Source organism: Indicator indicator, chromosome 4, assembly GCF_027791375.1.
Source record: "Indicator indicator isolate 239-I01 chromosome 4, UM_Iind_1.1, whole genome shotgun sequence".
In the NCBI taxonomy this organism is placed as follows: domain Eukaryota; kingdom Metazoa; phylum Chordata; class Aves; order Piciformes; family Indicatoridae; genus Indicator; species Indicator indicator.
In genome coordinates this window covers 18,670,521-18,684,691 of record NC_072013.1, presented here as the reverse complement: position 1 = coordinate 18,684,691, position 14,171 = coordinate 18,670,521, and the positions used below count along the sequence as shown (strand labels likewise).

General features: G+C 40.4%; 1 protein-coding gene across 1 annotated transcript in view; it reads right to left on the bottom strand.

Moving 5' to 3' along the window:
- Positions 1-14,171, bottom strand: part of LOC128981723 (ras and Rab interactor 3-like) — a 148,656-nt gene that overhangs the window by 82,762 nt on the left and 51,723 nt on the right. The window contains exons 8-12 of the mRNA XM_054400658.1: positions 13,872-13,897; positions 13,150-13,203; positions 12,006-12,148; positions 6,552-6,721; positions 3,855-3,999 (exon numbers count right to left, since the gene is read on the bottom strand). Coding sequence (XP_054256633.1) covers positions 3,855-3,999; positions 6,552-6,721; positions 12,006-12,148; positions 13,150-13,203; positions 13,872-13,897 — 538 coding nt within the window. The remainder of the gene's footprint in view (positions 1-3,854; positions 4,000-6,551; positions 6,722-12,005; positions 12,149-13,149; positions 13,204-13,871; positions 13,898-14,171) is intronic.

The following is a 14,171-nucleotide window of genomic DNA, read 5'->3' as shown; positions in this document are numbered from 1 at the left end:
CCTTGAAAGAACTTCTCTCTTGCAGCATCAAAGCAGCTATGGAAACTAGCTCTCTTCCTAACTCAGCCACCTAAGTAATGTTTCCAAACTTTGGCAAAAAGGACCATAAAGCAGGCCAAAAAGAGTCTAAGGAACAACTACAAAGAATCATCAAAATTCACAATCTTACTTCAAATACATTAGGAGCAGGAAATCGTTGGATCCACTGGTGATCAAAGTATAAAGGAGCCCTGAGAGAAACTAAAGGCATTGCTAAGAAACAGAAAGAACTGTCTGCAGAGACAAATGATAGAGGCTTTCACATGGAACTCTCCTCTATCCCTAACTCAACAACAAACAATTTCATAGGGCACATAAGAAAGAGCTACAGCACCCTGAGTATTCAAGTCAGGTACATCAAGGCTGCTTTCTGTTTTCCAATAAAAGACATCAAACGAAGCTAGTAAGAGCCAGGTTAAAAGCAAATAATAAGAGATGATCTTCACACAGCTGTGAAACTCCTTGCCAAAGGATGTTGTGGGTGTTAAATTTTTGCAAAGATTCAATAAGAATTAGGTTAAAGAAATACGTGAAGGATTTTTAAATACTCAGATATTACACCCAGTCCATGAAGTTCCTTGAGCTGAAAATAGCTGAAGGCCAACTACTCCTGTCTCATTCTTTTCCAATCTTCTTCATAAGTCATGGCTGAAGTCAGAATACTGGGCAAGAAAAACATCTGGTTTGACCAGTACAAACATTTTTCACATTTTTAGTAGATATCATTAATTTTGTTTCTATCCTACATGCCGTCTTTGTATTTTGGATCCATACAAAAATGGGCAGGATTGCTAATCTCCTTTATTGATACCTCAATTTAGCTCTTGGAATTATTATTCTTATTTTAGCTAACACCATCATGACTTACATAAAGCATTCATGGTCCAATCCTGTAAGAGGAGGAGTTCTTTATTTCTGTGAAACCAGCAGGAGCTGAGAACACGGAGTATTTTAAAGGATCCTGGACATGTGACAGTTCAAGCACCCATTAAGAGCTGCACAGAAGTGCTTTTCTGAGCCTGGGCTCTCAAAGACTACCGAGCTATGCAAGGACTTTTACGCATCATTTTGTTGTCAGCATGTGCCTGCTCAGTTTCATCCTGCTTTATTCTGTTCAGGAGGGTTTTTTAAAGCCTAAGGCTTGTTTCCAAACAACTGTAATCAAACTGTAAAGCATCAAACAAGCCCTTGGAAGATAATCATCATGGCCTGAAGTTTGGGTCCTTTTAAAGAAAATATTTCTTCCCACACAGAAACAGAAGGCAAAGGCTGGTTTATATGATATTTTACATAGCTTCCATAAAAGCTATGTCCTACCTCCTGCTTCCAGATGTGCCTGAATCACATCCTAGGGTGAATCTCTCTGGATGTCTGACACAGAGAATCTAGGCTCAATTTGAAGCTGTTATCATGGAAGGATTTTATTGTCTATTTCTGCAGGCTAAAGCCCTACATTTATTGCTCAGCACCGCACCAATAGAAAATAAAGCAAAAAAGTAAAACTTAGAAACAGCAAATGGTTACTGGGAATCACTTAGAGATGATGTAGTGCTTTCAACTTCACTTACATTTATTTCTGTTTCAGAAAAAAAAAACAAACAATCTTGTTCTTGCAAAAGGATCTAGAACATGCAATTCACAGGAGGGAAGTCAAGTCCCAAATTAGGCTAGAAAAGGTTACTACAGAAGAGCAGGAAAAAAAGGGTTTGGGTCAATTCATAGCCATTTCTATTGCAAGTCTTAAAATATTGGAGTGAATTCTCTACTTAGCATGTGCAGTTGACTCGCAAAGTCCTACTGGAAAGTGAAAACCTATTTTTCATATAGCTCTTTATAGTACAGAAAAAGTACATGAACTTCTGATCTTTAGAAAATTACGTGCCTTAATCCTTGCCTGAAAATAAACTAAAGGAAAAACAAAGGGGATTCTGGGACACTGTCTGCCAACTACCTTTTCCCTAAAGCCTGTTTCATGCCTGACTTTTTTTAGGCTACTGATTGTGCCACAGTACTTCAAGCAACAAAGCATGATGCTGATTCTTTACATTTTCTCCAAAGTTAAAGTGGTACCTCCTGAAAGGGAAAATAAAAGAATTCTTCCTCAGAATATGTATTAGTTGAGCAATGAGAATCCAACCAATAGATAATCATCTCCAGACAACAGGAGTAACAAAACTTGAAGATAATGATAAGGATTTTTAACAGTCACTTTACTGCTTTTATGCAACTCTTTGAGTTCATATTTAACTTTTGCTCTATTCCAGTATGAATGGTATCATCAGTGGTTCCACTTTGGCCTGTTACACCTCATTTATCTTTAAAGGCTTTCTCAAAAATGCAGAAAAACTGCATTTAAAAAAGGCCAATGGCATAACTAATAACTCCCTCCTTAGTTCAAAGCATTTTGTCTATAGTGAATGCCAAACACTTGGGGAGCTCTATTTCAACATCTATTTTTTTATTCCTAAAGAAATTGTCTGAGTCTCCAGGTAACATTTGCCACATGTTAAGATTCCTATCTTGTCCTGGAATGTAATGCATGATTGCACTGGCCTAATTACAATTAGAATCAAAACTTCTTAAAAATCTCAGTTTTTTTTAAAAAAAAGGAAAAAAAAAGTCTTACTTGCCAACACTTGCAGTGAATCCTGAATTTTTAAGGTAGTGTGGAGAGATATTTTTTGGTTTTTAGGATTTTATTACTGTTACTGTTGTTTTTGTTGTTATTATTAACATGTTCATCTGCACAAGCGTATCCGTGACTTGGATCCACTTATTTCACCATACAATAATAACATTTTTTTCATTGATTATCAGGAGCCCATGTAATGAGCCTATCTTCAGTGACTCAGTTTCCATTCTTCATTTCCAATGAAAGACCTTAACTGCTGACTGCAAGAAGCTCCTGTAAGAGCACACAGTACAGTAACACAAAAACATACAGTTTCATCCAGTCTTCACATAGTATGCTTCAATGTTTGTTCAGCAACAAACATCTCTTCTAAAATAAGAGCAACTGAAGCAATGGGATCCTTAATAAAAATCATATACAACATGGAAAATTATTCCTTCTTCCTTCGTTACATTTATGCCAAGTAATATTTGTGTTAAAACGTAACCATGTAAGAGATGACTCCTGACTGCATGTCTGTAAGGGGTGATCTAGTCCCTGCTGTCTAATTTCCAAAGCATCTTGGGGAAAGGCAACCCTCAATGCACTAAGGGCACCAGCATAATATGGTTGCTTATATACAGCCCTTCACATCAAAGACTTTCCAAAAAATTTCAGAAAGTGAGCTTTAGTACATACTGCTATTTTAAGAGATTAACACTGCCAAAGATATTAAACACTTTCTCCCCCTAAACCTTTCTTCCAATTCATCCAAGAAGCCTCACCTAGAGTCCCTAAATCATGCTATCATATTATACATGCCTATATGTAATATATTATATTACATATGGCTCTGGCATAGCAGTATCCAGCATGTCATTATTAACTGTGACTTCAAAATGACTAACACTGCAGCACTGTTGCTCTGACATCATTTTTAACATAAATCTGCCTTACTTTCTACTCTGGCAAATGAGCACTTCTACTATTATTCTGCATGGTGGCTGGAAAACACTTTCCTAAGATCTGCTTTCAGCCATGCAATCTCCAGCCCAGTTTTACTGTTAAATTCAGCCTTCAGACAGACAAATCAATCCCTTCCCTCCCCTCTTCCCACATATGTTGTCTTCTTTTACAATCCAGTATTTGGTATTTTAATTACATTCTGTTCCCTCACTATAAATGCCTGGAAAGTAAGTCTTACCTGGAAGTGAAAAGGGAGAGAGATTGTCCTGTTCAGATTCCTCCTCCTGGTTCACCACAGGGATGTTTCCATTTTCAATATTCTCATGTCTCCCATTCTGAAGTGGTTTGTTTGAGCAACTGCCAGATTGGATCAGCCGCTGACGCTGCAGAGTGTCAAAGACAAAACTGCCATAGTTTGGAAAGTAGCAACTTTGTAAAATATGGCTTTTGCTGTCTGTCAGTCCCAGTCATGGGAGCTGTGAAGTTTCCCCACAATGCCTTCCTTTCAGATAGCAACAGACAAATCTATCTGTGGCTACCTGTCTTCATCAGGCCAGTGTTGACCACACACCTCAAAATTACTGTCAGGAGTCTTTCAACTCATGATGGGGGAAGTCACCATATCTGTTCTTCCACACCATGCTTTAGTAAGTGTGATTACTCTGAAGCCCTTATCACTCAACAGTTCCCACTCAAACCAGCAATAGCAACATAATCTAGTGGTAACACTCAAGACATATTTCTGCACTAATAGAATTGGCTATGAGTCATTACCCAGGACCTCTCTACTCAGGTGTTTTCCTATTCCCATTCCTTGAGGTAAAGGTCCTATTTATAATTTCAAAAGCAAGACTAACCCCTGTTGCCCTTGTCCAAGTATATACTTCCATGAAGCTCCTAACTGCCCCTGCAGACATGTATAAGACTGCTACAGTTCAAATACCTTGTGTAACAACTACAGGGGTAGGTTTAAACATCAGTATATTAAATACACCAGAGAATGTGAAACGTAACAGCAAGTTCCTACTTTTAGAAAAAAAGAAATGTTTGTCAGTTGAGATACTGCAGGGTTGATAAATGTTCTCTTTTTCATGATAAATTATGGCAACTTCCTAAAGTGCTCTGAAATGACTTAAAAAATAAAGTAACTGCACCACACAAAATTCTGAAGCTAGTGTTAATGCATTGCAACCAAAAATAGATAAAACTCACGTCTAAATACTTCACAAAACTGGCAGTGAGAACACATAAGAACACAGATCCAAAATGCTCTGATTTAGAGAATGTTTTTTGCAGATGTTGAACTAGCAAGTATCAGCATTCTGTGCACATATCCATTAAAAAAGATTTTTTTTTCTGATCAATGAACTGCCTTCAAAGCAGAACTTTCAGACTGTCAGCTGCTGCTGCATACCCTGTTTGATCTGCTCTTGACTGACTGCCACCAAGCTGGCTTCCTACTAAACAATTCACTGATTTACTGTTAAATGGGACCTTTCTTAAACATACATTAGTGCCACTTTCTTTGCCGGGGTTTTCACAGTGCTCGGTAGAGACATCAACTGTGTTACGATGTTCAAATTGTAGGACCCTGCTGAAGCTTGTATTTTCTGAACTGTTGAAATTATTTTATTTGCCAGAGTAAAAACTTCTCATACATGACATTACAGGGAGCAAAGGATAAAATCTTGCCTTCACAGAAGCCAAGATTGACAGGCCAAAAATTTCACCCCAAGTACATCATAGAAGCTCAGAAAAGCAACGCTTGGCTGGTCTTACCACGTGAGCTGCACGGTATGAAACAAAGAAGAGTTAACTGAAATCGTCCAGGGCAAATTCCCCTTATGAAAGTATCTTTGTTTGCCTTCATTGTGGGCCGAGAACTATGTTGAAGACTAAAGAGGTAGGCAAATACCTGATATAATCCAAGATGTGCTGCTAATTACAGTTCTTACAGATTTTTGGTTGCCCTGTCCATTATCCTTTCTTAACCTGACCACTTGTGTAACAACAGAAACCAATTCCTCCACTGCAGATAAAATCCAGATGTGCACACATACCCACACACACATCCTGAAACACGTTTTCTGGCAGGGAGATAAGGGAGTTCCTTCTTGGTGACTGTGGTGGTTTAAGCTCTGAGTTTAGGAGCTCAAATGATAATAGATATAAATTCCTCCCCCAGCCCTTCTCCCTTTTTTCTCGGCAGGGTGGAGAGAGAGAGAGAGAAGAAAAAAAGAACAAAAAAAACTCGTGAAAGAAATATTCTGAAGTCGGTTTGGAAGTAGGAGGAGTAAATTTTTTTCTTTTTTCACAAAAGGGAAAGGAAAAAAAAAATAATTTTTTTACATATATATATCAGTAACAGGGCGGGGGTTCACAGAGGTGAGGGATGAGAGTAAGTGGGAAGAAAAATATACAAAACCAAGCCTGGATGGCCTTGTGTTCCCCTGGATGTCGGTGGATTCAGTTGAGAGAGAGAAAGGGCCCCAGCCACGTGGTCCGGTGCAGGAGACAGTGACAGCAACAGCAGCAAGAAGTACTCTCGAGCAGACGAGGCAGGAAAAAAGGAAGAGCAGCAAGATATCCACCCTTTTTATAGGCTTGCTGGACAGGAAGGGGAAGTGGAATAGACCACCTCTGAGTCAGGGGACCACCTTCTCCCAGCAGGGGATGGGCCAAGCCCTCCCCAGATTAAATTTCTTTTGTCCACCTGGGGCTGGGTTCTTCTCAACCCCATCCAGGATGGGTGTGCCCCAACACAGTGACCTCCCTCCAATTAAGACAGGTCACATCACCAACTGGCAAGCAATCCATCTTCAAATCTGATAGCCCATCCCTAGGAACACTGAAGAATCTGAATTCCAAAAATCACTATGAGCATGGCTCTTTTGTAATCCTTCTTAGTCATTTATTGTTTTTTTAATCAACCTACCTCATTAATGATGAGCCGGCTTGCCATCCGCATTCTGGTGCGTGGTCCAAATTTATTTGTAATCATAATCCGTAATCCAGCTTCAGGGAACCGGTACTTGGGAGGGCTGGAGCAGATGATCTCATCTACCATTACTACGCTGTTTTTGCCATACTGCTGCATGCCCTTCACTAATGATGACAGTGAACAGAGTTAGTTGTGGAATTGAACTTACCATGCTTCCCAACACCGAGATTCATTCTTTTCAGGCTTGGGGAGGAGTAATACTCATCTAAATGCTTGAATTTACGAGCAACTTTCCATAGTATTTCTGCAGCCTGGTGAATTAGTTTGCTCATCAGTTGCACACTTCACATAGCAAAACGGGTTTTCACTCTGCTAAGACAGCCACCAACCCACTCTCAGATGAGTGGAAGCTGTTTGTACCCAGCCACTCATGCTGTATTACCAGTTTTCTTTGCTTATGTCCTGCTATGGTTTTGTAAGCCTGCTCTGAAAGCACTTGTACTGTGGCAGTGTAGATAGCACTTCCAAATAGAGTTATCACTGGATCAATGCTGCACTCATTCCCTTTGGAAATCTTCACTTTACCCACTTTACCTTCACACATATTAACAACATCTCTAAGTTGACAAGATTTGAAACACAACAAAGGAATTGTCACAAATGAACATGTAAGTAAGCTGTTGTTAAAATAAGGAACTTGTACCAAGGTTAACCATGTTAAGAACACAGAGACACAAGATTATATCAGGAATTAACACAAATACAGGTAAGGATCTTCAGAGCTCAAAACCAAACAAATATTCTCGCAAATGCTACAGACTACACATTGCAAGCAGAGCAAGGCTCAGCAGACAGGAGAAATACCCATGTGGTGTTAGAAAGCAGGGCAGGAAATATGCATATATTAATTATTACAGGTAATACAGTAAAAAACCCACCAAAATTCTTTGCTGCTTGTTTGGTGCTTTGCTAAGCTTGGCTTCACCCTCCCAAACCCCTTTAACAGTAAGTTACTTACATTAAGAAGAGGCAGAGAATTTAGGAGGTGGAAGTGAAAGATAACTATTAGTGCACAGTTCAAGCCAGGTAGCAAAGAAAATCTAAGAAAACACTGAACTCGAAGAAATTAAAATGGAAATGAAAATGGACAAAGGACTCTGTATTTTTATTTCATTTTTACAGTGTTGAAATATTTTTATTTTTCAGAAAGAAAAACGGATCCAGGCATGCATGTAAATCGCACCATACAACAAAAGCTCTGCTGTCTCAAGCATCTTCTAACAGATCCCATGTTTAAGAAATACCCTTCCATAATTTAACAGAAAAATGTAGGAAGCTTGTAAATCACCAGCAAACAGCTGCATCTTTTATGCTTGAACATTTGAGTGTCTTGCTTTGTTTCATTGAGTTTTCAGTGAGTACACTGGGGTCACCTGAAGTGTCATAAAGAGCTCTTTAGTTTCACAAAGAAGCCCTACTCAAAGAACCCACTCTGTTGTCTTGCCTGGCAGCTTACTATCTCTAATGGAGAATAGAATTGGTAGCAATTTTGCATTTGGTAAACATAAAGGAGCAATTATCTTCCCTGTATCCTGACAGCTAAAACACATTAGCCTTGTTCAGTACTGCAGCTGATGATGCAAATAAGGAGCATACCCATTCCAATGGTTCTTACAGAGTGTAGCAGCTTTAGTGTCAAAGAATGCAGAGCCAGACAAGCTTCCTAGGAACCAATCCTCACAGAAGAGGTGTCAACCACAGTAGGTTAACACTTGCTTTAATTAGACAGAGATATGTTTGACAGCAACCTTGGTAAGGCAAAAAGGCCAGGTATCTTTTTAACAGCCTTATCAGATCAACCGCTTTCAAGTGAAAACTCCAAAGTGATTCTTTATCTTACAGTGTCATGAAAATAATGGCAGCACTGATGTTACTCTGGAACTATTTTCTTAAAGCACTAAAGAAGACAGCAACCAAACATACCCAGCTTTGATGAAATAACACGATAAAAGACTCTGTACTGATGTAGAATACATCAAGATAAGTATCTGTGAGAAAAACAGGGAAAACATGGGCCCTCTCCAGATGGAAATGGGGGATCTGATCACACAGGATATAGAGAAGGCTAAGGTACTAGAGGTTTTTTTGCCTCGGCCTTCTATGGTAAGGAGTCTAACCACACCGTCCAAGCTGCAGAAGGGAAGGATGGGGATTGGGAGAATGAAGATCCATCTGCTGTAAGGGAAGACCAGGCTGCACAAGTCCATGAGACCTCACAAGACCCATCCATGGGTCCTGAGGGAACTAGGAGATGAAGTTGCAAAGCCATTTCCCATCATATCTGAAAAGTCATGGTGGCCTGGTGACTAGAAAAGGGCAAGCATAACCCCCCATTCTCAAAAAGGGAGATAAGGAAGACATGGAGAAGTACAGGCCAGTCAGTCTCACCGCAGAGCCCAGCAGGATAATGGAGCAGATCCTTCTAAAGACTCTGCTAGGGCACATGGAAAACAACAAGGAGGTGGTTGGTGGCAACAAACATAGCTTCATCAAGGGCAAATCCTGCTTGACAAATTTGATGGCTTTTTATGATGGGTCACAGAAATAGTGGATAAGGGAAGAACAACTGACATCATCTTCCTGGACTTGTGCAAAGCATTCAACCCTCAGCAAGCCTGCCCACAACACCAAGCTGCATGGCGTGGTCGACACTGGAGGGAAGGAACGCCATCCAGAGGGATCTTGAAAGGCTGGAAGGGTGGTATAACACCAACCTCATCAAGTTCAACAAGGTAAAGGGCAAAGTCCTGCACCTGGGTCAGGCAATCCCAAGTACAAACACAGGCTGGATGATGAGCAGATTGAGAGCAGCCCTGCAGAGAAGCACTTGGGAGTACTGGTTGATGAGGCAATTGATATGAGTCAGCAACATGAGTTTGCAGCCCAAAAAGCCAACTGTATCCTGGGCTGCATTAAAAGATGTACGGCCAGAAGGTCAAGCAAGGGAGGTAATTCTGCCCCTCTACTCTGCTCTTGTAAGACCCTACCTGGAGTACTCTATCCAACTCTGAAGCCCCCAACACTAGAGCATGGATCTTTGGGAAAGGGTCCAGAAGAGGGCCACAAAGATGATCAGAGAGCTGGAACACCTCTCTTATGAGGACTGGCTGAGGGAGCTGGGCATGTTCAGCATGGAGAAGAGAAGGCTCTGGAGAGACCTTACATCAGCCTTCCAGTAACTGAAAGGGGCCTATAGGAAAACTGAAGAGGGGCTATTTATAAGGGCATGTGGTGATAGGACAAGGGGCAATGGTTTTGAACTAGAGCAGGGTAGATTTAGATGGGACATTAATAAGTTCTTTACTATGAGGGTAGTGAGACACTGGAACAGATTTGCTAAGAGAAGTTGTGGACACCATCCCTGCAAATGCTTAAGACCAGATGGGAGAAGGCTTTCTCAGCCTGGTCTAGTGGGAGGTGTCCGTGCCCATGGCAGAGGGATTGGAAGTAGATGATCTCTAAGTCCCGTCCAACTCACACCATTGTATGATATCTATAACTACCTGTAGCTGTTTTGACTTACTGCCACACATTGCTCTTATATTTTCATAACAGCTCTTCAGTCCTACTTCCTATGCCCATCCCTTAGCCTCATATGGAACAAACAGGCTCCACTTAAATTTGCAAATGTGTTTTTCACAAACCTTTTCACTCCTCCTTTGTGACATTCCTTAGAAATAAAACAACCGAGAATGTCTTTTCCTTGTAACAAACTGCTTAAAATTCCTGCTCACCACAAAGCACCATCACCAACAGTCCTCTCAAGATCAACAAAAAGCTTCTTGTGCACTTTGGTTGACTCCTGATCAGGCCCCAGAAATCCACTTTTTTCAAGATTTCTGGTTTTAGGCAAGAATTGAACCATGCCACCTGGTGGAAATTTGGGTCAATGTAATAAAAGCCAAGCAGTGAGTCACACGCTTGTACTTTTAAAATAGGTGTATTATTCACAAAGCACACACGTTTTGCCTTTACCTGTGTATGTAGAACTCACCCTTGAAGTTGAATTTTTCTTATTGCAAAAAGCTCTCCTTTTTGTCCCAGAAACATGAGCAATAGAAGCTTTTATATTGTAGAATTGGAAGCTCTTGTCAGTTACATAACTTACAAGTGTAAAAGAGCTGGGCAACATGGGAACCCCCCACGTTTATCTGCACACTGTGCAGCAGACTAGCCCAAAGCAACTGTTCTTTTTTGGGAAAATAATCAGAGTTTCCTCTTATGAAACATGAGATTAAAGTTAGACCTTCACCTTGGTGAAGTCAAGAAAGGTAATTTTGCCTGAAACTTGCTAACTACTGGCTGGAGGTAATGCAGAGAAGGCAGCTCCGGTTCTCTCCTTGCTACTAGCAGTGCTCCTGTTTCTGAAAGCTCTTGCTGGGCACAGTGTAGCTCAGCTTGTAAAGCCAAACAAGTAGCAATTAACAGTAAGTCTCTGATAGATGATGGCATATTTTGACTCAAAAGGGGTGAGATACAACAAGCCCCCATATGATGGTTTTCTACACCAGCTTCTTAGCACATAAAGCATCCATCCACAAAACAGCTAGGCTAACATTGTCATCCTCACGTCCCACGGCTTCCTCCAAACCCTGTCATCTCCTTAACCTCTTCTTCATGTCCTCTCTCATTCCTGGTAAATTTCCTTGGGATATCTACACTCACTCTCTGAACATCCAGCTCCAAGCCCCTTGCCATGGAGAGTGACATCCCCTACTAAACCAGGTTGCTCAAGGCCCTTGAACACTTCCAGGTAAGGGTCATCCAGAAAGAATGGAAAAGGAGAGGGATAAGAATGATAAAAACAGGCTTACAAAAAAGCCAACAATACCTGGGTATGTTTGGTTACCTTCAGTACCAGAAGCTGGCTATCATCACATGCCCCTTTATGACAAAGATACAGTAAGCAAAGAATCTGCATTTCTCAATTGTATATACTTGCTTGGCAATGTATGTAGAGTTAACAAGGCATGTGAAAGTCAGTCTTCTGAGGATCTGAACTCAACACAGAATCCCCACTTGCCCCTGAGCTGCCCACATCCTTTCCTTCAACACCAAACCTGAGTTTCTAGCTCCGAACTAATTTTTTTAGATGAAAATTAGCTTCTTTGCAGAAAAAAAAATTCTTTCACAGTGCAGTAGCTCATCATTGAACATGACTTAAAAAGGAAGTAAAATTGCCAATGCGCCAAGCAGCTTCTTTTCAGAATACAGAATAAAATTTTGACTGGGTTTTTTCATCTGGCAGTCTGACTGATGAATTGCCAAGATAATTCAATAAAAATTCCTGCTTATGACTGAATAGTAACACTGTTTTAATCCACATTAAAGAAATAAAAAGGATATCTCGTGAATTACTTTTTTCAAGTCCTGTCTGCTGAGCCTTACCTTTCCATAGTAATGGAATGGATGGGTCATCATAATTAGGGGCATAACATTTATTACCATCTTCCAGTTCATTGTTGGCTGTGTCACCATTTCCAACATTCTTGGTTTTAATGGTGAAGAAATTTTGCATCCTCACATTGTACCTGAAAGACCAAGGAAAGGTCTGAAAAGGTTGGAATGTTGCATTTCCTTGTCAAACTTCAAGCATTTCAGAACAACCTATGCAAGTATGCAGTAAAGCCTAGATGCACATTCACTGACAACTAATAGGAAGTTAAGAGAAAGGACTATCCAATTCTGTGGCAAGTTGATACAAAAAGCAAGGGCTGCATCTCTCTCTCATGAGCCAGGACATTCACTACATAATAGCTTCTTTCCTCCTGCATCAGAGTTAACCTTACTGTTTTTCTGAGTACTGTGTTCCCTACGGCAGATGCTTGAACATTTCTGAGACTGTTGACCATAACCCTTCTGAAGGAAGAATGCATCTATTTTAGCACTAGAGGGGGATCTAAGAGGGTTGTCAGAGAACTCTTCCAAAACCTGCTGTAGGAAAAAAGGGAAGCTCAAGTTCCAAAAAGGGTGATTTGCAAGGTGAGGGCACCAAGGGTTATGTCTAAGTAACTTGCGGTAGAAGAGTAGACTCATGGACTCCTGCAGAAAGTCAGACCCCTGACTGTCCTGTCCCCTCTGACTGTCCTGGCAGAGACACTATAGAAGGATGTCACTATGCAATCTGGTATGAAATGGTCTAAAGATAAAGGTATGCTTAGCAGTCTATCTAAAGTTCCTTGACCTTGTACTCCAGAGGTTACAAAACGTGTAATAGCTGACATGCTGTGTCCCCACAATCCAGAGTACCTAGCAGACTTCTTCCTGTATCTTTGTATAAATGACGACATCTCTCAATTTCTTCTGCAAGTTACTTTACCTCACTGCACTATGACAAGGTGGCATGAAAATGATTGCTGTTGACTAAGCATAAATCTAGAGTAAAACTAATTAATCATAAAAAAGGAAGGGATCTTACACAGAAACATGACTGGCTGTAGTGTCCTCAGCAGGAAGGCCAAGGACAAAACTACACCACAAGAATCATGGTCTATTAACACCTAAAGGGCATATGGAGGAGAAAAGCACTTACTTCATGATAAGTATGTAGAATGAATACATAATGATGAGTATAAGGCTTTCCCACCTCAAAGAGACCAAAAAAAATTGTTAAGAGGTCAAACAGCTGTATGCTTTACAAGTTTTACGTAGGAATGCGCATTAAACATCTAATACGAGTCACATCTGTGTACACAGGATTCACATCATTTAAGATTAGATGCTGTCTCAGCAGAATGGGGGGAAGCAGACTCTCAAGTTCCAACAAACATGCAAATAAAACGTAATGCATGTTTCAGAAATGTTATGCAGACTAAAACCACAGCTACCCTCTGAGGTTCATAATGCCAAGGTCTTATGTCATTTCAGTGTTCAAATACATGCCAGACACTCTGACTCTTTCAGAAGGTGCTTATGAACCTCCACTAGGATCCCACTTGGGTCACCTAAAACTCCCATAATGTTAACAGCCAGAATCAGAGCAACAGAACTTTGGTTATGCTCGCTGCATATGAGTCTTCAGGCCTTATAAGTAGCCTATTTACTTCATTCGTGTTTCCAGGCTCTTAAATTTCCTTCTACTTTTCCCTGATCATCATAAAAATATAAACAAAGAAAATACACAGGTTTTCCCAGGTGTCAAATCAGGCTCATACTCACAGCATGTATGAATGAAAGCTAATTACACTGCAAATCTATTTACTGATCAGTCTCATGGCAAATACGAGACTGCAGGAAATAATTTACACAACTTACCATTCTATTTTCTCGTCATATATGAACTAGAGGAAGAAAAAGGAAACACATAATTTGACCATCTCTCTGATCTGTTGTGAAAACCAGTCAAATTTGTTTAATATGAGTCATACCTAGCCTGAAGCTACTTGAGTTTTAACACTTTCTAACCAGAACTTTCACTGCATGGATTGTACCCCTCAAAAAGCACAAACACTGTGAACACAGCTTGGAACCCTCTCTGTGATTGTTATAAATACAGTTTGGTAAAGCAGTGTGAGCATGTGAAAGACAGACAGATAAGCGCTCACGTACCCACAC